This window comes from Molothrus ater, chromosome 2, assembly GCF_012460135.2.
Source record: "Molothrus ater isolate BHLD 08-10-18 breed brown headed cowbird chromosome 2, BPBGC_Mater_1.1, whole genome shotgun sequence".
NCBI classification, from domain to species: domain Eukaryota; kingdom Metazoa; phylum Chordata; class Aves; order Passeriformes; family Icteridae; genus Molothrus; species Molothrus ater.
Window position 1 is genome coordinate 75,573,101 of NC_050479.2, and position 24,098 is coordinate 75,597,198.

Genomic DNA, 24,098 nt, shown 5'->3' on the forward strand with positions numbered 1-24,098 from the left:
TGAATGTCTCAACTTACATGGAAGACCACACATAAAGCAGGCTGGCAGGAAAATGGATCTGGCATTTCATTGTCAATACTGAGATTTTTTTTTAAGTGTTTCCAATAAAATATTATATCTGAAGTCAGGTACAGTTACTCCATATTCAGCAGCGAATTGCAGCTTGGGAGAAAAATCAAGAAAGAAAAAAACCCCAAGTAAGCTAGTAAAAAATTTCAATTTTCTCTTCATTACATTTGATTTGTGTCGTTGGCAAAAAATCTGCCCTCTCTGCCATTTCCCAGTACTTGGGAATGGCACAGTACCATGAGAGTTCATAATATGGGCAGTCCTCTTCTGTGTGCTTTGCTGCCTGCTCCACACCACGTCATGGTTCTTGTTAACTCCTCTTAAAACACATGAGATGGGGGTAAATGCTTAAAGCAGGCTTGAGACCAATGTCTGAAGCATTCATGGAAGAGAGCTTATTAATAGTGCCTTTGTTACAGTAGCTGCCAGGAGTAGCTAGCGAATGAGCAGTGAATAAAATATGGGTTAATTCTACTGATAGGGGTCCAATCAAGGCAGCAAGTAGAGAGAAAACTCTGTGCTGCCAAAATGAGAAGATGTTAAGCCAATCTCACTTGTGTTTACTCTTGAATTTGCAAATGACACTTGCCCTTCATGATACGATTCACTGATTGCCTGGAACCAACTGTGCTGAAAGTCTTGAGGAGTGATGTTAGCAGGGGTGAGATCTACTGGATGTGCCAAGCAGGAGATGATAGAACAGGTTTACTAAAAGACACAAATCCAGTTTTCATTCTAATGTGGGCATGGGAAAAATACCTCAGTGTAATGAAATATTTTGTTTAAAAATATGGTGGGCTGATGTTTGAAAAAGTAAGCCTAGGGCTCCCTCATCAGGTAAGTATGTAAATGAGACTAAGCCTATGGTAAACACCATGTTAGTTACCATTGTTAATGTCATAAAATGCACAATATACCAAACAATAACCCAGTATCCTTTTCTTATTGAAAAATCAAGTTTATCTTTTTGCTTCCCTTTTTTTTTTTCCTTAAAAATTGTTTTTAATGTGTTGCAGCTAAGGAAGTTCAATACAAATATTACAGGTAGCAAGCTGATGCCCAAGGTCATGTAGAAACCTACAGCTAAACCAGAAGCAGAACCTCAGTTTCATTGGTTTTCCCATGTCATTCCCTATGTAATAAGATATACTTTCTCCTGCACATTGCACCCACAAGTCATTTTTATCCTCAGAGAAAATAAGGCAGGGAGATTGAGCAATTTTTCACAAAAGCACCAAGGAAAATGTCTGAGGACATCCAAGTTCTTCAGGAGAGAAAGATTCAGGGATTCTGTTATGGTCTTGAGAAGCAGAAGGACAAACTCAGACCTGTGAGTCTTGGACAAGATGACATACAATTCTGCTGATGCTCAGGTAGCAGGGAAGGTCTGAGTTTCTTCTCTCAAACCCACAAGTAACCAAAAGACTCATTTTAGGATATAGACACATTACAACTCTCAGAATAAAAATTTTAGAGTAAGCAAAGTCTTTCTTCCATCTCTGAGGTCGTATTACAGAGTTATATTTTGGTCTGGTTTTTTGTTAGGGTTTTTTCTCAGAAAGTTTAAAAAATGCTTCTACCCTTAACCCATCGTGGCAAACCCAGGGAAAAAAAAAAGGAAATAAAACCTAACTCCTTATAAGGTTAGTTTCCATTATATGTAAAGTAATTTTATGACCAACAAAAAACTGTGGTGTACATTGAATTGCCTGTCAGGCACACAATAGAGATAGGAAAGTGAAAAGAATGAGTGAACAGAAATTAAGGGCAAGAGCACATACAAAAGAGATACCTTTGTGTTGCAGTAAATTAAAAATGTACTCAGTGCGTTTAAGAAATACAAAGGAGGTACATAATGTGGAAGATCTTTGCTCCTCTTCTTACATTTCTTACTCTTACTGCTTCTTACATTTCCTCTTGCCCCCTCTTTGGATATGATCTCAGAAGTCAGATTATGACAAGCACAAACTCTCCCAAAGCGAGCGCCTCATTCTTGGCAGGACAAAAGAGAGGCAGTTGGGTTGGCAGCTTTGAAGTTGCTTTTGGGCCTGTCACATGATGTTGCTGCCAGGAGGCTATCTCAGCTGTTGAAATAATTCCTCTTGATTTGGCTGTCACTGAGAAAAAGTTAAGCTTTCTTCTGTGTTTTAGCAAGGCTGCATGAATCTCTTGAGTAGGAGCTTTTATTTGAAAAGAAAATGGGGAATCCCAGCTGCCTGTATGAGTTTGACATGCCCTTCATATTCACAGCTTGACCTCCACTTCTGTAATGAAATGTGCAGTTGAACATGTGGGAAAAAATCTCCTACACTGAGTAAACCACACACCTGTGACTGATTTTTATGCTCCCGTTTCTTCAGCATTCTTGGAGCATCTCTCTCACTTTTGAAAGGCAGTCAGGGGCTGATCTTTCCCTACTGGACTGCCATGAGTAGCGTTTAGGTGCCTTTCCCTTTTGTAACCCCAGCCCCTGTGTTAGTACATGCATGATGCTGGCTGCAGCACAGTCTGTCCTACAACACTGCTTTAAATACCAATGCTGTGTTCACTTTGCTGCTGTGAGCTTTTCTACTGCTGGGACTTCCACCTCTCTGACAGTCTCTAGTCCCAGCCATGTGGAAGTCAGGAGAGAGGCTTAAAGGTGTGCCTTCCTTTTTAAGGGATCATGAATTTTTACAGGCCTCTGCACTGTGCCTTGGCACTGCACTAGAAAGGCACTGCAATCCCAGGTGGGCCCGCTGAAACTTCTTGGGCTATGGGTGCTAAGCTGTAAAGTGCAGCTATGCTTTCTTGACTGCACTATTGTTATGTTTGCTGTTTCTTCTCTTCCTGATTTTTAATGATTTGGACTGTCCATATTTTCAGCAAACATATGCAGGAAAATGTAAAGAGTTGTTAGCTGTGTGATACAGCTTACCATTAAAGAGAAGCATTTTATTTGAAAAAAAAAATATATATATACTCTAAAACCATTATAGGAGGAATTGAAAGACACAATCATGCAAACAAGTGAGTGAATTTGCTCAAATGAGTAGACTTTCCCATTCTGACCTAACTGAGTGAAGTTAATCACAAAGATTAATAGTTTAACATACAGATTTACTTGGGAGATGAGGCAAAACAAATATTTTGGGAAGCCATCAATTTTAACTGGCATATTTCTGGTGCATTACTTCAGAGCTGGGTTTTCATGAAAGAATTTAGGTTTCTAGGGGTTTCTCCCCAACGTTTGAACTTACAAGACCAAACAATTTGTGTGCTATACTATGCCTGTTTTTGGACAAAATTGATTGTGGTTCTTCAGAAAGTAAGAGATCTGTATTAATAGTTTTTCTAGTGCATATTTTGCATACTATTCAGCCTTGTGCTTAGATAATGGAAAAAGTGATATCAGGATAGTGACTATTTTGATACTAAATTAAGAATTTTAACAATGTTTCAAGTCCTCTCCAATAAAACTGAAAATGCTGCAATCCTTCTGTCAAAGTCAAATTGTGCCAAAGTTCAGTGGGAACACTCAGAGAACAGTACTTGGTCCTTACTGGTGGAAAATAAGCATTCCATTTGGTGTTATAATTGTGAGGATACTACGTTAGTCGTCCAAATATTCATTTTTACCTTGCTGAGATGGTAGAATTATAGAATGTTTAGGGTTGGAAGGTTCCTTAGAGATCACCTAGTTTCAATGCCCTTGCAGTGGGCAGGAATGCCTTTCAGTGGACCAGACTGCTCGCAGCCCTCTCCAACCTGACTGTGAACACTGTCAGGGATGGGGCTTCCACAGACTCTTGCAGACCTGTTCCAGTGTCTCATCACCCTCACAGTAAAGAATTTTTTCCTCAAATCTAATCCAGACCTGCCCTCTTTGATTTTAAAGCCATTCCACCTTGTCTTATCACTACCTCCTCTTGTAAAAAGTTTCTCTTCATCTTTCTGGTAGGCTCCCTTCAGGCATTGGAAGGACGGAGTTAGGTCACCCTGATGCCTTTTCTTCTCTAGGCTGAACAATTCCAATTCTCATAGTCTTTCCTTCATCCCACTAATCATCTTCGTGTCCCTCCTCTGGACTCACTCCAACAGGTCCATGTCCTCCCTGTGCTGACACCCCAGTGCTGGTGGGATCTCAGCAGAGCAGAGGGGCAGAATCCCCTCCCTGGCCCTGCTGCCCGCGCTGTTTTAGATGCAGCCCAGGACACCATTGGCTTTCCTGACTGTGAGCACATTGCCAGGTCATGTCCAGCTTCTCACCCACCAACATCTCCAAGATCCAAATATCATGTTTTTTCTGTTTGCTTAGTAAGTTTATTTTTGGTAAAATGTCAGTTCAATGTCAATTCATCTTTGTTTTTTAAAACATTTAATTTTGGATAATAAAGGGCCATTTTTCCAAGTCTCTAGCCATGCCAAAATTGTTGTCCAAATTGACCAGAGAAAGATTGTCTAGTGGACTTCTTTGCATTTGTCTTACTCTGCTGTGGTCTCTGATCTGCCTCATGTGAAATAGCAACTGGCATTTCCATTTCTGTGGCCATGACTATCACAGTGCTTTCAAAACACATTTTCATTGCATCTTTGCATGTATGCAAACCATCATTCCCTTTGAGGACTGCATTTGAATACTCACAGTCCACCAGTGGCAGTACTTTTGCTCCCGGCATCTCTTCTGGGATTTACTTGGAAATTTCTTGGTATCTCATCTTACAAAAAGAAAACACAGGTGTAAGAAAGTCCTGGCCCAAAGACTTGAAAAGATGGCCCAAAGTAACTGTTTCTCTCAATAATGAAACAAGCTTGTCAGTAACTGTTTTCAGTTGTTTAAAGTGGTGCTGTAATTTATTCCAAGTACACTGAGATGTATGTCACTCTTAGGGGGTATCCTATCCCTCTCCATCAGTGACTGACCCTACGCTCACGGCGGAAGCACTGGATCAGACCATCGCTGCCTTTGACACGGTGGAGGATCTGCTCAAACACTTCAACCCAGACTCCTGGCAAGAAGATCTTGAGAATCTGTACACAGACAGTGGCCACCATTATCGAGGCAGGAGCTACCATGACAGAAAGTCCAAAGGTAGGAAAATACTTTGGAACATACTTACACATACTTTGGGGAAAGGACAGGATATTCCTTCACTCCTCATAGGAAAGTCCATCAGTCAGGTGTTACATTCTGGCGCTCATGTTCCTATTGGAGTCACAGGGCAAGGTACCACCTATTAAAACCAGGGATGTGTCGTTCAATCCTTAATCAGTTTCCAGGTAGGATCTCACTTGAGAAATCAGACTGAAAACTGCCCATTTTTATGATAAATTCACAAATAAAAACACAGGTCCACATGTAAAGACATATGGTTCTAAGCTTTACCCTCGTAATCATTGCTTTGTGTGTAAAGCGTGGGGCTCCTAATTACCAGTGTTATCATCCTTCTTTAAATACCCTGCTTAGGCACTGTTCTCTGTTGAGTGAGGAATGATCACTTTTATCACATTGTGCTTAGCAAAGCATCTGGTGCAGACACCTGTATGTGCAGCTGGTTTTTTTAGGATGTGAACATTTCACTGTTTTTCATTATGTTGGCAGGGAACATTATTATGGTTTAACATCTTTGTCTGTAATTGAGCAAAGCATACATTTCTGGGTTATGTTTCTTGTTTCCTTCTGTTAGTTCAAATCATCCACCAAATGGTAAAGCAAAGGGGTGTTTAGCTGGCAGTACAAAGCCATAATGAATAAAGCAACACTATTGAGAAGTCACAGTTGTGCTCTGAGGTAACCATGCACTGAAGGGCCTGACGAAATTGCCCTTCATGTGCAGTATAAATGTAGGATGTCTGTTAGGATTCTTTAGGATGACAGTCACTGTAGTTTTCACACCAGATCTGGAGTTAAGAATTTTGTTTGATTTCTCATGTTGTCATCTATTTTCAAGTTATGTAATCACATGCATTCTTATTTGTAACTTTAAAATTATAATTCCCAAATCACAATTCCAATTCTTTGCAATCTACCATTTATTTACATCTCAGATCCCATCCCCCCATACCTTAAGCATGTTCTAAGGAGCAAGAGAGAACTGTAGTTCCATGTTTGTAACTTGTTATCAAATTATGAGGCTTTGCTCTTAAAAGGGATATATAGACTACATCCGTATTAGGGAAAACTGTCAAGAAGTGTTCCCAGGCCCTGAAATACAATCATTATATTGCTAAATTGTCAGCCTGGTCATTGTTAGGCATGAACCAGGATCTGGCAGAGGCCACCTGTCATTTATGTGCCCACCTTGACTTGGAGAGTAAGAGGTGAATGGCAGGAATGTGGGCTGTCCTGTGGCTGTTATCCTTGGAGCAGGAGAATAACCACAGGCACTTGCTGTGTATTAGTAGACACAGTACTGGTGTACAGTTTCCAAGACAGGTTGGCTTTCTTTGTTTCTGGGCTCAGCATTTCAAAGGAATCTGTAATAAAGCCCTGAGCACCCATTCAGCAAGAAGTGAACCCCTTTACTTTGCTCCCTTTTGGCACGTCAGAATTTTCAGGCAAGAACCACCATTGTTGGGGAAAAACTTCACCTAAGTATCACTGTGTGACTTTCAAGAGTGTTTTGATCTTCTGTGGGTGTGTGGAACATGATCTGTGTGTCCCTAATTCATCCAGGCTGGATTTGGCACCAGTAGATATGTATAAAAAAGAAATGAAGGGTCTGTTCTGTTTTTATTAGAAGCTGTTTAAGATCCTGTATCCTGTACTGGTTCTGATTTCCAGATATCATTTCATTCTCGGATCCTATTTGGCCCAGTATCCCATATATTTAAATAACCACATAAGTATAAAATAGCATTTGATGCTTTATTGATGCTAATTATGCAGACTGCAGGTATCAAACTGATCTGATAGTGCTCAGAAAATTCAGATGCATAACATTTTTCCAGTTACAGTTTTAATACTTGATTTAATAGGCTTTTTTGTTGGTGGTGATTTGGTTACAGGAAAAAGAAAAAAGGTTTTATAACAGTTTTCCTTTTGTTTTTGAACTAAAGGCCGAATCCCCTGACTGTTAGCAGCTCTCTGGGCTAAAGTACCTCACCACAGAGAAATCTTTTAAAAATTTCAGTTAAGAATTTTTTTTAGTCATAAACTTCTGACAAGATTAAAGGCTTGTTCTTGGAGGATGTGAGGAGTAAGGAACAGCTTTACAAATCCTTAAATTAGAAATGTTTGGTGGCTTTTAAACACAGACAGAGTGGATCTCTGAGGAATGTTTATAGGCACTGGGGTAACCTTGCAGCAAAGAGAGCAGTAGATTATATCATAATTTATTTCAGATATCTATCTGTTTCAGCTTACAGCTTAGGTTTTATTTTTTTATCCTAAGTTAGAACAGCCCTGGGGCAGGTAAGAGCAATTTGATGTAATCTCTGCCTATCTTTCATAGCATTTTCAGATCACACCATGTAAATGGTATAAATTAATCACTAATACTTTCACTCCTATCCAGCCTTCTACCCATACCAAACTCTGGCACAAAATTGAGCTAAGAGAGGCAGTGTTGCTGAATACTAATTTTGATAACAGGGACAGGTGATAAATGATATTTAAATGGTGTGTTTTCTTAATTCGCCAATTAATAATCTACAACTATCAAGGTCAAGCAAATAAGAAGTCAGTATTTTATCATAACTGAAACTCACAGAATCGGGGAATAGATTAAGTGGGAGGCCACCTCAGGAACTTAAAAGCCCTTCCTCAAGGCAGGGCCATCAATAGAAGATTGCTCATGACCATGTCAAGTCAGGTTTTTAATATCTCCAAGCATGGAGGCTGCTCAATCTCTCTGGAACCACTCTCTGAACAAAAACAAACAAACAAAAGCCCAAAATCTAGTTTTCAACGTTTAAATAGGTTTTTATATCTTAAAATTTGAGTTCAGAACCTTTTGTTCTTTAAAGTAGTCTCTGGCTCCATTCTTGCTTCTTCCCATCATTGCTACATTGATGCCAATGGTATGAGGCTCAGCAAGGCTGAGTTCTGCATCCTACCCTTGGGTCACAGCAACCCCAGGCAGTGCTGCAGGCTGGGGACAGTGGCTGGAAAGCTTCCCAGTGAAAAAAGACCTGGGGATGCTGGTCAGCAGTGGCTGAGCACGATCCAGAGTGTGCCCAGGTGGCCAAGAAGGGCGATGGCATCCTGGCCTGGATCAGCCAGGTGTGGCCAGCAGGAGCAGGGCAGTGACCGTCCCCCTGTAGCCAGCACTGCTGAGGCCACAGCTCCAATGCTGTGCTCAGTTCTGGGCCCCTCAGTGCAAGAGAGACATTGAGGGGCTGGAGCGTGTCCAGGGAAGGGCAACGGAGCTGGGGAAGGCTCTGGAGCACAAGTGCTGTGAAGAGCAGCTGAGGGAGCTGGGGGTGTTCAGCCTGGAGAAAAGGAGGCTCAGGGGGGACCTCATCACTCTCTGCAGCTGCCTGACAGGAGGGTGCAGCCAAACTGGGATTGGTCTCCTCTCCCAGGCTGCAAGTGACAGGACAAGAGGAAATGGCATGAATTTACAACAGGGGAGGTTTAGATTGGATATTAGGGAAATGAGTTTCACAGAAATGGTCATCAGGCATTGGAACGGACTACGCAGGGAAAGTGGTGGAGATGCCATCCCTGGAAATATTCAAAAGATGTGTGAATGTGGCATGTGGGAATATGGTTTAGAGATTATTATGGCAGTGCTTGATTTACAGTTGTATCTTTGATGTTTGAAGGCCAAAGGATTTTATGATTTTTTTGTATTCGTACACATTAATGTATGCATATACAGATCAGTCTTTTCCCATATATCTCTTGCAAGTACCTGAAAGTTGAAGAGTGTGTGGATTAAATCCATATTTATGGTAACTCCATTCAGTCAACAAAATCTGATCTCACACCTCTACAATATTCATGCAATTCTATTGAGTTAAGTGCATTTCTTTCTTCTGAAACCAAAATTGCATTTCTATTGAAATTTCTATTGCATTTCTTACTATTGAAGTGAGATATTGGTATGAAATGTGTCTCACTAATAACCACATGAAGTTTGATATTTAATTCTCTATATGTTCAGCAAGGTTTGCTGTTAACCACTCCACTGAAAGCTAACCATAAAATTACAGTGCAATCCAGATGGCAGAACAGGACAGAAAAGAAAGGAGAAGATGCATTCAGATTTTCACAATTCTGAAATGAGAGGCCTTGTATAAGCTATAAACTATGGTGTACACCTACATGAAAATATGATAGTTATTTCAAATAACCTCTCCAGTTGAAAATATACTCATAAAGGCGACCAATTTCTGCATTTTAGAAACTCTGAAAGTATAAATATTCAGCTTTATTTTCATCCTAGGTTGTTAGGAAAAAAGTATTATTTTAAAATAATTCCTTTTACATTTCTGTAATATATTGTAATATATTGATGATCTCAGTGTCATAGTAATTTGATTATTACAAATATTAAGCATCTCCAGAAAGATATCACTTTTGGGTTATTTAATACTGTTCATGGCAAGAACACAGGTAAAGAAGTAAACATCCATGCTTCACCATTATGTTGAAGTTCTTCACAGACAAAGGTTTCTGTTCTTCTAGAGAGTCATGAGGAGAGTACAGACATGTTTCAAGGAAGCATCTTCATCCTAGTTTAAATTTCTGTAAGCATGAATTTATCTGACTAATAGTATTAGAAGACCTTCTAAGAGATATTGTTGCAAGCAATTCAATCCACCAATTAAACATTATTTAATTTTTCCCACATACTTGTTTGCATTTATGTTTTGCTGTTGTCTCTGATTTCTTACCTCCCATTGAATAAGGATTTTTAATTAAAAAAAGACCTCCACCTGTGAAATAGTTTCCATACAAATGAAGAAAGAAAGGAAAAAGAACAAGGTCACTGTTTCTCATCATAGAAGTAAATCTAAATGTCATGGAGCTGGTACCCAAAGAAAGGGGTTATCTTTAGAAAGGAATGGAGTGGGTTTTTTTGTTTTCCCATAAATAAACCTTAGAAGCAGGAGCACATGTAGATAGATACATTCTGGTAATTCACAAGATTATCCCTTCCTCTAAGTCCATTTTCTTTGGAAATAATACACAAGAAGCTTTTGGCTATCAGAGGAAATTAATCAGGTGGGACATTTTTGCAATAGCATCTCTCTCCAGTGACAGCTTTACAAGTTAAATAAATAAACACTTGCTGGCATAGCCACACTGCTCTCTGGAAGGGGAATAGTGAGGTCAAACCATGAATCTTCACAGAATGTTTCTGCTGTTCACTGCCAAATCAGTTCCCAAGATCAGGCAAGTTTCACCATGTCCTTAACAATAGCTTTTAATTGTCATAACTTAAAATAGTCCAGCAAGAAGTTAAAATTTTAATGTTATTTCTCGGAGGCATGCAAGCAGTGGCCAATAAATTACTGCAAGCATCCATGCACTCTTCCTTGAAAGATTCTGGGATGGCTACCAGCAAGTTTCAGTGCACCAGACAGGGAGTGCAGGCATCACAAATGCTGAATGCATGCTCATTCATGGCAAATTTGAATATTCTAAGTACATAAGTTATCTACATGCAGTACCTTCTTAAATAGCTGTGATTTAAAGTATTCCCTGGGCTTAAAAACCAGAATATTTTCCCCACTCTTCTTCAGTTAGGAGCCAAGTTGTCTGTTGCATGCAAACTGCACACATTCCTTCATTTCACAATATAATTCAGATCTACATTCCTACCTTCCCCCTCTGTGACAAATGAGATTTTCCCTCGCATGTTACGTGATGCAATTGTTGGTCACTGCAGTGAAAGATTCTCTTATTAAACCCTTTTTTAAAATGCTAGTGAAACTTATAGCATGTTATTTATCACTGGAATAAGCTGCTCTTTTCCATTGATTTCAGTGAAGCAGTGTCCAATAGTTTGGCCTGCTTTTGCTACTTGACCTGTACCACAGCTGGTAATTGGTTTGCCAGTCCATAATAGGCCTATATATTTTGCCCTTTGTTCCATGAAAACAGTTATAATCCTACTGAAATCTTGATCTTTTGTTCCTCTAAAATGATAGCTGCTGTATTGAGGAGATTTGTCTTGGTGCTGTGATTCTGCAGTAAATGCAAATTGCAAGATCTTAGATCTTCTTAGCTCCCATGAGAAGGATTTAGATAGCTCTCAAGTTTCCAGGTATATTTAACAAATTGCTTATTGTGATATCATTAAGCACGTGCAGTGGAACAGTCAAAACCATTAGGCATATGTGTTGAAGTCTAAAAGCTACAGGGTTTGGTCAAAATTTTGTATGGAGAAGAATGATTTCATCAGTGTCTGAGCATTTAGATGATTTAACCAGCAGAAGATGAGACTGGGAAATTATATTTCATTTGTTATTGCCATATAATTGTAAGAATATCATTATCTTGGAAATCCAAATATTCTTTGTTACATTGTTGAGATTATAGAATCACAGAATGGTTTGGACTCGAAGGGACTCAGAGATCATCCAATTCCAGTGCCCTTGCTATGGACAGAGACTCCTTGCACCAGACCAGGTTGCTCAAAACCCATCCAACCTAGAACACTGCTGGGAATGGGGCATCCACAACCTCTCTGTATCACCTTTTCCAGTGTCTCACCAGCCTCACAGTAATGAATTTCTTCCTAATATCTAATCTAAACCTATTTTTTTTTGTATGAAGCAATATCCCCTTGTCCTATCACTACTTGCCCTTGTAAAAAGTCCCTCTCCAGCTTATTTGTGAATTTTCCAACTCAAGTTCAGCCACATCATAGCTTCAGTCAGATACAGCACTGCTCTGAATGTTTTTGATGGCTTTTACAGTGCCTCTAGTTTACCTGCAGATCTTTAGCAGTATTGACCCCAGTGTTACCCTGTGGGGAACACAAATATTAACCAGCTACCAGATGTTCTTGGAATTGCTGACTACTTTCATCAAGTTTCAGATATTCCAGTTATCTACTGAATTTGTAGTCCACCTATTCCATTATATCTCAGAAATCTGGCTGCAAGGATGCTATGCGTCTCTTTCAAAAATCAGCAGATGCCTCTGCTGCTTTCACCTCATCCAGCAAGACAGATGTCTCAGAGCCAGTTCTGAGGTTGGTCTCGTTAAATCTATTCTGGATGTTCCCAGTCACCCCCTTGTCTGTCATATGCCTGGGCATTGCTTCCAAGAAGGATTTGCCCCTTAATTTCATCGTAGGCTGACCAGTCTGCAGCTGCCCGAATCCTCCTTGCCTTGCCTTGTCTTGTAGATGGCTTTGACATGTGGTATAGGAATACCATGGCAAGGTGGCTGCCATCTCTTACACCTTAGCTCTGCTCTGTGACTGATGCATGAAGAAGTGTAGAATGATCAGATGTGCATTTGAAGCAGATAAAGTGTTAAAAGCAACCTTAACAGACCGACTGTCTTATTAAAATTAATCAGTGACCAGCAGCAGAGGTTTTCTTCTCAATCTTTAAGGCCTCCTTTTTCAGAATAAAACTTGGCATTAGCTGTCTTCTCTGATTTCAGTGCCTACCTCTGATTAAGATCATAGAATCACAAAATATTTTGATGAATGCTTCAAGGTAAACACATGCCATAAAGCTATGTGAAATGAGGATGGATTTAATCAGAGGATTTAAGAGAAGGAAGGGGCAAACATTGGGTCCCAAGTATCCAGTTTAGTGCTCCAGTGCATCCCTTTTATGCTTGCCTTTCTTTTAAGCTGTCTCTGATGCAGACATTCTACAATAATGCTTGGGAATTATTTGCATCCAGTCTAAAGAACCTTTTAGTTCTAGTTTTAAATTAAGGACTCCAGTGGTTTCAGTCCTTGATAAGTAAAGCAGCTGGATTTCACACCAATCACACCAAGGCTCGGTTACATTTTAGTCACAGCAGTGAAGTGATGCATGAAACTGACTGTACTGTAAAATCTCATTCTTATATGGATGAGGAAATGGACTAGCTCCAGACAGTAAAACAATCCAAAGACAGGAAAAAATGCATATTAAAGCTTTCAGCAGAGAGAGTTCTTTAGAATAAAATGTGCTCTTTTGTTGGGGGGCAATAAACTGTGGTCTAGAGCTTAGGATTTAATTAGGCAATGGGAACTGTTCTTGTATGTCAGTGTGGTGCTACCAGAGTACAGGATGCATTGTTCTGAGTACTCTGCATGCTCACCTTATTCCCACCAAGCACTGCAGTTCTGTAGAGCAGAGTAAAAAAAGAGTGCAGGTGTTTATTTCCAAATTAATTTTAATGGAGGATGACTTGTGTGTCTCTTAAATTGTTTATTTAGGCTTTTCTTCTCTCCTTGAGATTACTCATTTTCATTTGCAACATCACTAAAATAAGACCTTCCTGCTTATCTGAGTATCTCATGGATACTCCCCTGAATTGCTGCAGTGTCAGTGTGGATGATCCAGGCCTTCCCCTCAAGCAATCTCATTAGTGATGAAGGCAGCAAATTTTCAGCCCTCTTCTTCCTTTAGTAGATTTTTCTGTCACATCAGTTGGCTGAAGTGAATAGTAGCCAGCTAGTGCTTTCTTTACCAGTTAGCAAAGCTGATGGCAAAGGTCCTGGTGAGAATGTTTAGAGGTGTGGGAAACACTTCCTTGTGGAAAGAATTAGCCTGAAAGCCTGCAGTGAGAATACGTGGCTTTGAAGAATGACAGTGGAGAAGAAAATATAATCTGTTAAAACAAAGAAATCAATATACCCTGGACTTGCCAGTCCTGGCTAAGGACACTCACAGTGTATTTTTCTCTACGTGCATGAGTGTACCACCAGTCCCATTGATTTTGTGCTTATAGCAGGAGGATGATCTATACCTCTTCTGGAGAGATGCTAGCTCTCTGGAGAGAACCACTGAGATTTCATGGGGGAATGTATCATAATTGCTATAAAATAGCAATTTATCTGCTAAATTCCCATTGACTGAGATAACACCTTGTCAGAAAAAAAGTGAATCTGCTATGATTTTCTGTAATAGCACTTCTGATATTTATGTATCCTTGTCTCTTGCATATCAGCCTTGTGATTACCTCCAGGTTAGAATGTAAAGGTGCATGATGTTTACAAATCAACCACTTTTTCCACAATTAACTTAGTGATGTTGACAAGGCCTGAGTCACAGAAAGTATGAAGTATCTTTGTTGTAAGGTTTCACATATTTGTATTAAAGCACAAGCATAAGTGTTGTCAGAAGCAGAGGTTATGTTGACCTGTTAAATATGCCCTGAAGATTTGATATGTTCACAAACACTAGACTGTTATCTCAGTTCTCATTTGAGCCAATCCTGTTTGCCTGTTGATGCTTCTGTTAGCAAATACTGTTTGGAGTCAAACTCAACACAAGTTCACATGCCCCGCACTCCTGAATGAATTACTGAGCTTTGAACACCTAGTTGGTAGACAGAATACTAAGGAAAAAAGAAGACAGAAAAGGAAGGAAAAAGAAATCTATTTCTATAGAAATAGAACTCATTAAATTTGTTGCTTTTATCTGTGTCACAATTGTGGAAAATATATTTATAAAAGCAATTTTTGGTTTTGCTTTAGCTTTACAAGCCAAAACTAAAAACAGCATTTAGACTCACATTTGATAGTCTATAAGTTATTTTTATGGCTGGCTTTACCACTTGTTTACATGACAGATCTCGCATACTAGGCATTTAAACATCAACCAACTACTGGCATTCAAAGGGCCTATTAATTTTAATTGTATTTATTTGTATGCCTCTAATAGTAACACCAGATAAAATTAATGCTGCTGAGATTGGTTTCTCCATCTAAAAATGAACTGTCTAAATTCTATTCATAAACAGTATAGACAGGCAACTTGAGGAAGAAAGTCCTAAATGCTCTTGCCATGGAAGGGATGTATCACTCCCCAAAAATGTTTCTCTAGTGAGCACAGGAAGGGCCTTGTTTTTGCTCATAATAAAAAAAAATAGATCTTAGCATCTAAGTAAGCCAGGTATAAACAGAGAAGGGAAGAGAGTGTCAGAGGTGGAATCTCTTGCCCAAGGATCCAAATATGTGGAGTGACAAAGCAAATAAAATGACCAGTCCTCAGCTTTCAGGCCAGTATTTTACTGCAAACCTTCCCTGCACCTTTATAGTCGGTGTGATCTATGCTATGGCAGTCAGTGGGAGAAGGATGATAGCCTGGATGGCCACCTGTAATGATTTAAATTTGGTAGGTTTATGTTTATCTGTTCAGAAGTCACTCCTATAGTTCACATATTTTTCAACCAGCACCCCATCACTCTGTGTTATTGACTGCCCGGGGAACAGCATCAGCCAAAGGAATGTCCCTCTCTAATGAAGCTTCTCACCTCACTAATGAAGCTTTTTTTGCATTGCAGTTGACCTGGACAGGTTGAATGATGATGTGAAGCGTTACAGCTGCACTCCAAGGAACTACTCTGTCAATTTAAGGGAGGAGCTGAAGCTGACAAACGTCGTTTTCTTCCCCCGCTGCCTCCTTGTCCAGCGCTGTGGCGGAAACTGTGGCTGTGGCACTCCAAACTGGAAGTCCTGCACCTGCGTGACAGGGAAAACTGTGAAAAAGTATCATGAGGTATTTTCATTCTTTCTTTGTTACTTCTTTTGGGTATTTATTGCTTCCATGGATTCTGAAGTCTTTTCTCAGAGCTGTGTGTGCTGCTTGTTAAGAGACTATGTAGGTATGAGAAAGGGGTGTTGACAGTATTTATGTTAAAGTTAACTCAGAAGAAGTTGGAGAGAACTTTTGCCACCTCTGAGTGCCACCACAGTGAACTTTGAGAACCACTCATCCTAGTGAACTTTGTTTCAAGAATGAGCCTTATGTTAGACTGATTTTTCCCAGTCAAGGACTAATACAAAGTAAATATATATACCACTGGAAATACTCTTTTTAGTAGCACAGAGACATGGATTCCTTGAGATACTTGACTTCATTTCCTCTTTCTTTAAACTTATGCTCACACTTGGAAATTAAAATTAAGTCACTTGTAAACTCTCTTCCCTTCCAGATTTATTACTTATAGGAGGCAGCTGAATCATTCCCCACTTAGCTTTTTTTTTCCCCACTCAGCAGTTTTTCAGGAAAGCAAAATTTTTGCATAGGAACAATGCCCATTATTTTAATCCATTCAGGATGCATCTAGAGAGGAAAAAACACAATGAAAGAGCATTTTGTATTCCTACCACTAACACAGTATTTTCAGATGAAGACAAGACTGGAGAATAGTTAATATTTTCTCTAATTTTAAACAAGATGCAGGGGATGACCCTAGTAATTACAGAGTAGAAAGCCTTATCTCAGTGGTAGAAAAGTTAATTGGAAAAAAATTAATAGTATAAAGCACCTAGATGACTATGAGCTGATAAAATTAACTCAGAATGCCTTATATGTGAATAAATATTTATATAGCACCACAATATTGTACAAGAATGCTAAAAGGACTGGCACCTCCTGCAGAGAGCAAACAGTCAGCCAGACAAGATCAGACATGGATTAGAAGCTGGTTAAGAGATAAAGAGCAACGAGGTGGAAGAGACAAGTGATTTTCTAAATGGGAAAGGGCTATCTGAGGGTGCCCCCAGTACAAAGGTTATTATTTCACATATGTTCAGTCTGGAGGGAGGTGAACAGAGAGGTGGCAAAAATGACAGGTGATAACATACTTGAACAGGAGATAACATACTTGAACAGCAGAGAAGGCTGTGAGGAATTTCAGAAGGTCTTTGCAAATGCTTATAAATGCAGGTTAGAAAAGCAACAAGCATTAGTGTGAGACATCTCAACTATTCATTCATATAACTCTGGGTGTGTGAGGGGAGGAGGAAGAAATGAGGGGTGGAAATTGGGCTAAAGGTCAAGCAGTGAATCACTGTGAAGAGCTTCAGGAAAACAGTTTAGTGCAGTGATAAGAAAAAGACAAGTGACAGTCTTCTGCAGGAATGGAGATGAAGGGGTAATAACACAGTAAATATTGTGGTCTGGATAAATTGGTGGGGGACTTGACCATTGGTGCTTAAAAGGACAAAGGCAGGACTAGAAAAAATAAATAGAAGCAGCAAACATACATCATGAGAGATGCAGGGGAAGATACAGATCAAAAACATATTTAAGGAAAGTGGCTCAAAAGTTTTGGATCATTTCATTTAGGAAAAAAAACTAAAGAGAGGACACCGAAAGATAGGAAATAATGAATAGTAGCTAAAGGAAAATTAGACCTTCCTGAGTAATCTTTTGTTAAGAAAAGAACAAGAGAGAGACTGGAAGGAAACTAAATTAAAATTATAAAAAGGAATTGGGTTTTTTCACAGTAAATCTGTATGGAATTTCAACACTTAACTATGAGTTGTGCATAATGCAGAAGATTTCTGAAAGAACTAGAAGTCAAATATAAACTGAGGAATCCTGGCTTACAGCTGTATCAAAAATAAGTCAACTATTGACAGTAGCTAGAAAGAAAAGTGCTGTTATAAATATGTTGTAAAGGACTTTTTCAGGTGTTTAGAAACAAGTATTGCTGGAATATCAGAATATCACACTAGCCAGGTATTGCTCAGCATCAGGATGTCATGACTTATGACTGCCCCAAATTAATAATGAAATTCAGGAAACTCAACATTCAACATTCACACAAATATATCACTGCTAATTTATTTTCCTGCTCATTTCTACTCTGAAAATCATATGAATTCAAGACAGTGTTTTATCTTTGACATTAAATGGCCTTTGTAAGTTTAAATTTAAATTTTATCCCTTAGGGATGAATTAACAGCTCACTGAGCAGATATTTAGTCTAGTGTCTCCCATTAACATGAGTGGAAGTCATGCAGATAAATTCATGTATGACATACTAAAGATGTGTCCATTAATTTTAGTCCAAAATGTTTTCCACTTTATTATTATTATTAGCCACACACAGTTAATCAGTTTTATTCTTATTCTCCTTTGACACTTTAATTTTACTTAAATACCAGGTGGAAAAGGCACTGAGGAGAGCCCTCTCCACATGCCAGTTTTAGAACTATAGAGCTAGTTTACTCTCTTAAAAGCCTATTTGAAACCCACTAACCTCATCCAAAGAGCGTTTACTTGCATAACGAAGGATGGAGCTTTACACTTATGAAATCCCCAGCACCATTAATTTGGTTAAAAAGCTCAGCCTCCTACTGCAGGAGGACATAGGCCAGATTCAAACACAAGTCTCAGTTAATTTGATTTGCAGAAGACACCAGAAGGAAATACTAGGTGTTGGAGCAAAGAAGATGTTTGAAGTATCTGAGACTTGAGACCTGCAGACCCCAGACCCCTTCTCCTGCCAGACTGATTTTCCCTATCCTGGAGCTTCTTCTGCTCAGCTCCTGAACCTGCAAGAGTTTTGTGTCCTGCGCATGGATATGCTTGTCCTCAAAATGTAAAAGTGTCTCTGGAGATCACTTAAAAGTTCCCAGGCATTTCTGAGCTACCCAGTATTTCTATGTGAGAAAGACAGGCAAATTTTCCATAAGCAATAGGCTCCTTTTTTGGCTTTGTAGCCAGTTCTGGAGTAGCTGCATGTTGGTAGCTGTGGGGACCTTAAAGTCCAGGGTGTTTCTTGAAAGAGAGGCTTCTAGTCCAGAGAGATTTCAAGGTTATCTTCTCCTTATGCTCTTACTGCTTTTTAGTTCCCTCTGAGTTCCTGTTCAAAGCCTCCCAGTGTAATCACTGAGCACTCTCTCCTAGCCTGGCCTCTCAGGACTAATAGCTGTCATGTGGAGCCTTTAATTTTCCCAAGCTGGAGAGTGCTGCTCCAGTTTCCTGAACGGAATGTACCGCTCTTCTCTATCATGTCTGACTGTAGGAAGTGATGCAAAAACAGGGAAAATGAGAACGTGAGATGACCACAATAAGGGGTAGCTTTTTCTTTATTGCCCTGGGAGATGGTAATCATGAGATCTTTGGTCTTCTTTGTAGCCTGGAAGTTTGCCCTGACTTTACCAAAATACTCAGCAGTTTTAAGAAATGAATGGGGTCATAACTTGGGTAAACAGATAGTTTTATTGGTGGGGTTGGATTTTTTTTTCCCTTGCAGGAGTCTTGTGATGCTCTGTGGTTTTTCCATGGCTTCTGGGTTTCCTTTGGAGCAGAGCAAATACTCTGGACAAATATTCATGACTTACCACACAGTGTCACGAACCCTTGAAACCAAACAGGCCAAGTCCTGGCAGTGTCTGAAAACGTCTCTCAGGCATAGTCTGCCATGAGTGATACTGAGTTATGTTGCAATGCTCTGTGCAAGGGAAGGACAAAGCAGTACATGGAAGTGGACTCAGCACACCTTAATCAAAGCTCAGCCCTACAGCTGTCTAACTTTCTAAAGCAGACCTGATATAAAAATGTGCTTCCCATTGTAGTTAATTTCCTTAAAAATGCCTGGAGCTTCTCTTTAAAGAGGCACAGGCTCTAAACCTGGAGATTACTCAGCACAGAGAAGGTGTGGGGGAACTCAGGCCAGGACTCAGTTCAGCTGTGGCTGTGGCTGTTCCATCCAGCCAGCATGCACATATCTCAGAGAAACAAGAAATCAGTTTCCCCATCTCATTGCTGTAACTGATGAGATGTGAAATGAGTTTCCCTGGGGAATAAGTGCTCTTAAGGTAGCAACCAGAATTTGTCAGAATGTATAAAACTCTGCAAACAGTACTGAGCTGCACACCTAAGGGACATAAAAGGAAAAAAGAAAAGTGGTGATAGCTGATTGCAGCTTTTACCTACTTATTTGTCTCTCCTGTAAATCCTGATGTGTTGTCGACTGTCTATAAGGTGATTCTTCCCCCACCCCTTTTTGAAGAATTATGCCTCAATTCAAGTTTGATCTTGACTGTAGCTTGTCTGGTGCCTTCACAGGATGTAGATTCAGTTAATTCTCAGAGAGAAGGTTTTGATCAGTGTTAGGGTGGCAATTTCATAACCTTTGGTTGCTTTGAGAGAGGCAGTAGGTACCCCAGAGCACACAGTATTGTATCTTGACACAAATTGCTGGGGCATAAAAACAGCTTCAACTGAACCCAACAGTGCAAAGGGAAAACAAGACAGAGGGAATATTATACAGGAGAAAAGAACATGGGAGCACAATAGAGAATTAAAAAGTGAAACTTCAGTGAGACAAACTTACTGCAGTGGAGTTAAGAAATGTAACTAATACAATTGGATGCTGTCAGGGCTTTTTTCTTTTTTTCTTTCATTTTTCGGAGAAATGAGAAGCAAACCTCAAGGAGGCACTTGAGAGAGAGGACAATAATTCTCAGCCTATCCTTACACAGGGAACCATAAGAAAACTGGTCAAAAAATGATCCAAATGCTGCTGACAGAACAAAGGAAAGTTGCGAAGGGATTAAAAAGAGCTAGAATCATCAAAGCAGTGTGCAAGGAATATGGTCTGATTGTTGTATGTCCTGGAGTTGATAGTACATGTATAAAGGAGATAAAAGGTTGTTATGGTAATAAAGGCATAGAATTAGTCTGACAAAAGAGTTAATTTGTGGAATATTGTACAAGAAGCAGCAATGGGATTTATTTGGAATGCAAGTACAAGGAAAAAAATGAGTCAGAAATTACTGCTAGGTCACGGGATGAGCAGAGAGAACACAGAACTGCAGTGAGAGAAAAAGGTTCATTTTTAACTAGACGAAAAATGAAGTTCTTTGGTTGACATCTGGAAGTTAAGTGAGACATCCTGTAACATGTCAGGACAGGGAGGCAGTTTGTGAAGGAGGAGCACCTGTGTCTAGTCAGTGAGAAAACAACAGCTGTAGCATAATGCACACATAATTCCTGACAAGATCAGAAAAAGTGAGGGTCTTGTTGATGTCACATATGTCAAAAACATCATTGCTTTAGTGAGTGCTTCAGGTACTTGAGTTTTAAGCCAATTAATTTTTTTCCATGTTTGTTGTATTAAAACCAGGCGTTTCTTATGCATAAAAATAAAAAAATAGAAATAATAATCCCATCTATATTTAATAATCCCTTATTTTGCCTGCTACCAGTGATCAGCAAGGCAACTCATTTTTCTTGTCTCCGATAACCTGTATTTGTAAGAATACATCTTTGGGTCTATGTCATTGGTTTGGGCTATGTTCCTACTAGAACAAAGGTCCTTGTGCTAAATAATGAACCACATTCCCATAATACTTGGCTTCTTATACTCAGAGCACAGCTAAACCGTGTGTGACCTTTGGATTAGATAACTTTCGAAAATTGCAGAGTAAGATTTTTTATGTCTATCAGAACTTGGATCTGTGTTGAATGTTTTGCACTTTTGATGCTTCCTCTTTCATGAATGTCAGACAAATATAATTTGGTTTTCATGCTAGAATGGTGTTATTTTTAGATGTGCAGAAGGAGATTAGATAATGCTGCATAGTAGAATTTTAAAATAAGTTCTGCAAAGTACAAATTTCACTAACTAAAATAGCATCCAGAGTTGCTCACCATTCTCTGTCACAAGAATATGAAGCTAATTAGATATTGGGTAAGCCATAGACATATTATTGATTTTCTGTAGGCTTCTTAAGCTAATAAGAAAAAAAAAAGCCAATTTTTGAGTGAGGCTTCATTTTTCTGTTGGTGCTTAAAATACTGGTCAAGAATTTAAAAAAACAATATTACTGTTGTTGCTAATAAGTAAATGATAAGTCAAAAATACCTGTCAGGAATTTTTTTTTAAGTTTTGACTATGTTTGCGACCCCTTATTTGCTTTTTAATAAAATAGAAATAGAAATCAGCTATCATGGACTGTCATTGCTAAATGTTGCCTGACTGCAAGGGTCAGTGATACCTGGCTAGGACCATCAGCAAATGCTGAAGGGATGGTTCACCTCATCTGCCTCTACCCATCTAACACTTTGAGTCCAAGCTTTGGGCTCCTTTCCCAGTCCCCAGAGCTATCCCTGCCAGAGGTGGGTGTTTCAGGTGTATCATGCTCTGGAGTTGCTGCTTTATTCCAGCTTCTACTGGAGACATGCCATGTATGGATCAGGGTGAACAAGTTCTCTCTAGCTGGGTCCTTTTCCTGGCAGTCACTGCCACTCTGCTGTCCTCAGCCCCACATCTTGAAGTGTTAAGGGTTCTTAAGTGTTCTTACAGACCTGCTGAGATGATAGGGGCCATCAGCCCTGACTTCCTGTGCTCCACAGGCGACAGGAGAGCACCTGCTGCCCCAGAGCACAACCCATACACCCCCTGGAAAGGCAATCCTCAAACAGGCTGGAAACCCCCCAGTTCCTTGGAGGGCTAAGTGATGTGTGGGCCTGACTTAAACATGTGTGCCCTAATTCCACTTGAAGTTTTTCTGGCTTCAGTTTCCAGATCCTGGTTTTTGTCATGGCTTTGATCTCATTTAAAGAGGCTTTCAGAAACTGGCATCCAAATCCAATACATAATCAATGAGCAAGATTGCTGGCAGGGAAACACATGTAAGCATTTTCTTTATATTTCCTAGATCACTGCCCCCAAGGAAAGTTACGTGGTGGCTACAGTCATCATACCTTGAAACTTCTCAGATAGATGCTCAGACACATCTACAAAGTAAAATTCCATCCAGCATATTGGTGTGCTCCTATGAGCCTCTCTGTAAAAAAATGCCCTACTGCCCTTTTTCTTGTATTACCTATAAGCACCAAATCCAGCTCAAAAGCAGAATAATCTGTCTTGATTTTATTTTATTTTAATAGTTTGATAACCATAATTTACTCAGTGTTTGATGAGAGGGACATGACTGTAGTTACATGCTCTTTGTGAGGCAATGATCTGAGTAGCTGAGGCACTGCAATTTGGTGAGAAGTGACAGATGTTGATCCTTTAATTTGAAAACTACAAGGTTGTTCCTTTTCAACGCAAAAAAAAAAAAAAAAGAAAACAAAAAAAAAAACAACCAAAAAACAAGCCTTTTGAGCATTGTAGACCTATCATATCCATATTTTCTTACAGCTACTGATCCCATGAAAAAATGAGTGATAAAGTGTCCTGAACAGAATTTATTTGAGCTGTTCTCATTAATTCAGTAGTTTCTCAGTTTTAAGGACATAACCATGTGATAAATAAACAGCAGCTATTTGCAGAATAAAGGGTTGTGTTCCTTCTACTGTGGTCACCAGAATTGGCCTTATTTCCAGATTCTTTTTAATTTCCTTATACTTAGATGAAAATAAAACTGTTAGGTGGGAGTAAGACAGGGAGCTTTGAATATCAGCTCTGTGATCAGCTATTAAAGGAGCTCTGGAGGGGGATCTGGACAGACTGAATCTGAGACCAGTTGTGTGAGGTTCAACAAGGCCAAGTGCTGGGTCCTGCACTTGGGTCACAACAGCCCCAGGCAGTGCTACAGGATGTGGCAGAGTGAAAAGCTCTCTGGCAGAAAAGGCCCTGGGGGTGCTGGTCAACAGCAGCTGAACACGATCCAGTGTGTGCCCAGGTGGCCAAGAAGGCCGATGGCATCCTGGCCTGGATCAGCCAGGTGTGGCCAGCAGGAGCAGGGCAGTGACCGTCCCCCTGTAGCCAGCACTGCTGAGGTCACCCAGCACTGGTAAGGTCACCTCAAATCCAGGGAAGAGGAACAGAGCTGGAGAAGGGTCTGGAGCACATGTCTCACATCTGAGGGAGCTCAGGGTGTTTAGACTGGAGCAAAAGAGGCTCGGGGGAACCTTATCCCTCTCTCTAAGTGCCTGAAGGAGGGTGTAGCAGGTGCGGTGGGCCTCTTCTCCCAGATAACAAGTGTCAGAACAAGAGGACATGCCTCAAGTTGCACCAGGGGAGGTTTAGATATAAGGGAAATTTTCTTTACTGCAACAATGGATATAAGGGATATAAGGGATAAGGGAAACTGGATATAAGGGAAATTTTCTTTACTGCAACAATGGTCAAACATTGAAACGGGCTGCCCAGGGAAGTGGAAGAGTTGCTATTCCTGGAAGAATTCAAAAAGCATGTGAGATGTGGCATTAGGGGACAGAAGTTA

The 24,098-nt window shown here is 39.9% G+C and overlaps 1 protein-coding gene across 4 annotated transcripts in view; it reads left to right on the plus strand.

The window, feature by feature from the left end:
• PDGFD (platelet derived growth factor D) overlaps window positions 1-24,098 on the plus strand; it is a 138,481-nt gene that overhangs the window by 108,820 nt on the left and 5,563 nt on the right. For all 4 annotated transcript variants that reach the window (XM_036392310.2, XM_036392320.2, XM_054514089.1 and 1 more), the window contains 2 exons: window positions 4,939-5,140; window positions 15,464-15,678. In XM_036392310.2, the coding sequence (XP_036248203.1) occupies window positions 4,939-5,140; window positions 15,464-15,678 (417 nt within the window). The remainder of the gene's footprint in view (window positions 1-4,938; window positions 5,141-15,463; window positions 15,679-24,098) is intronic.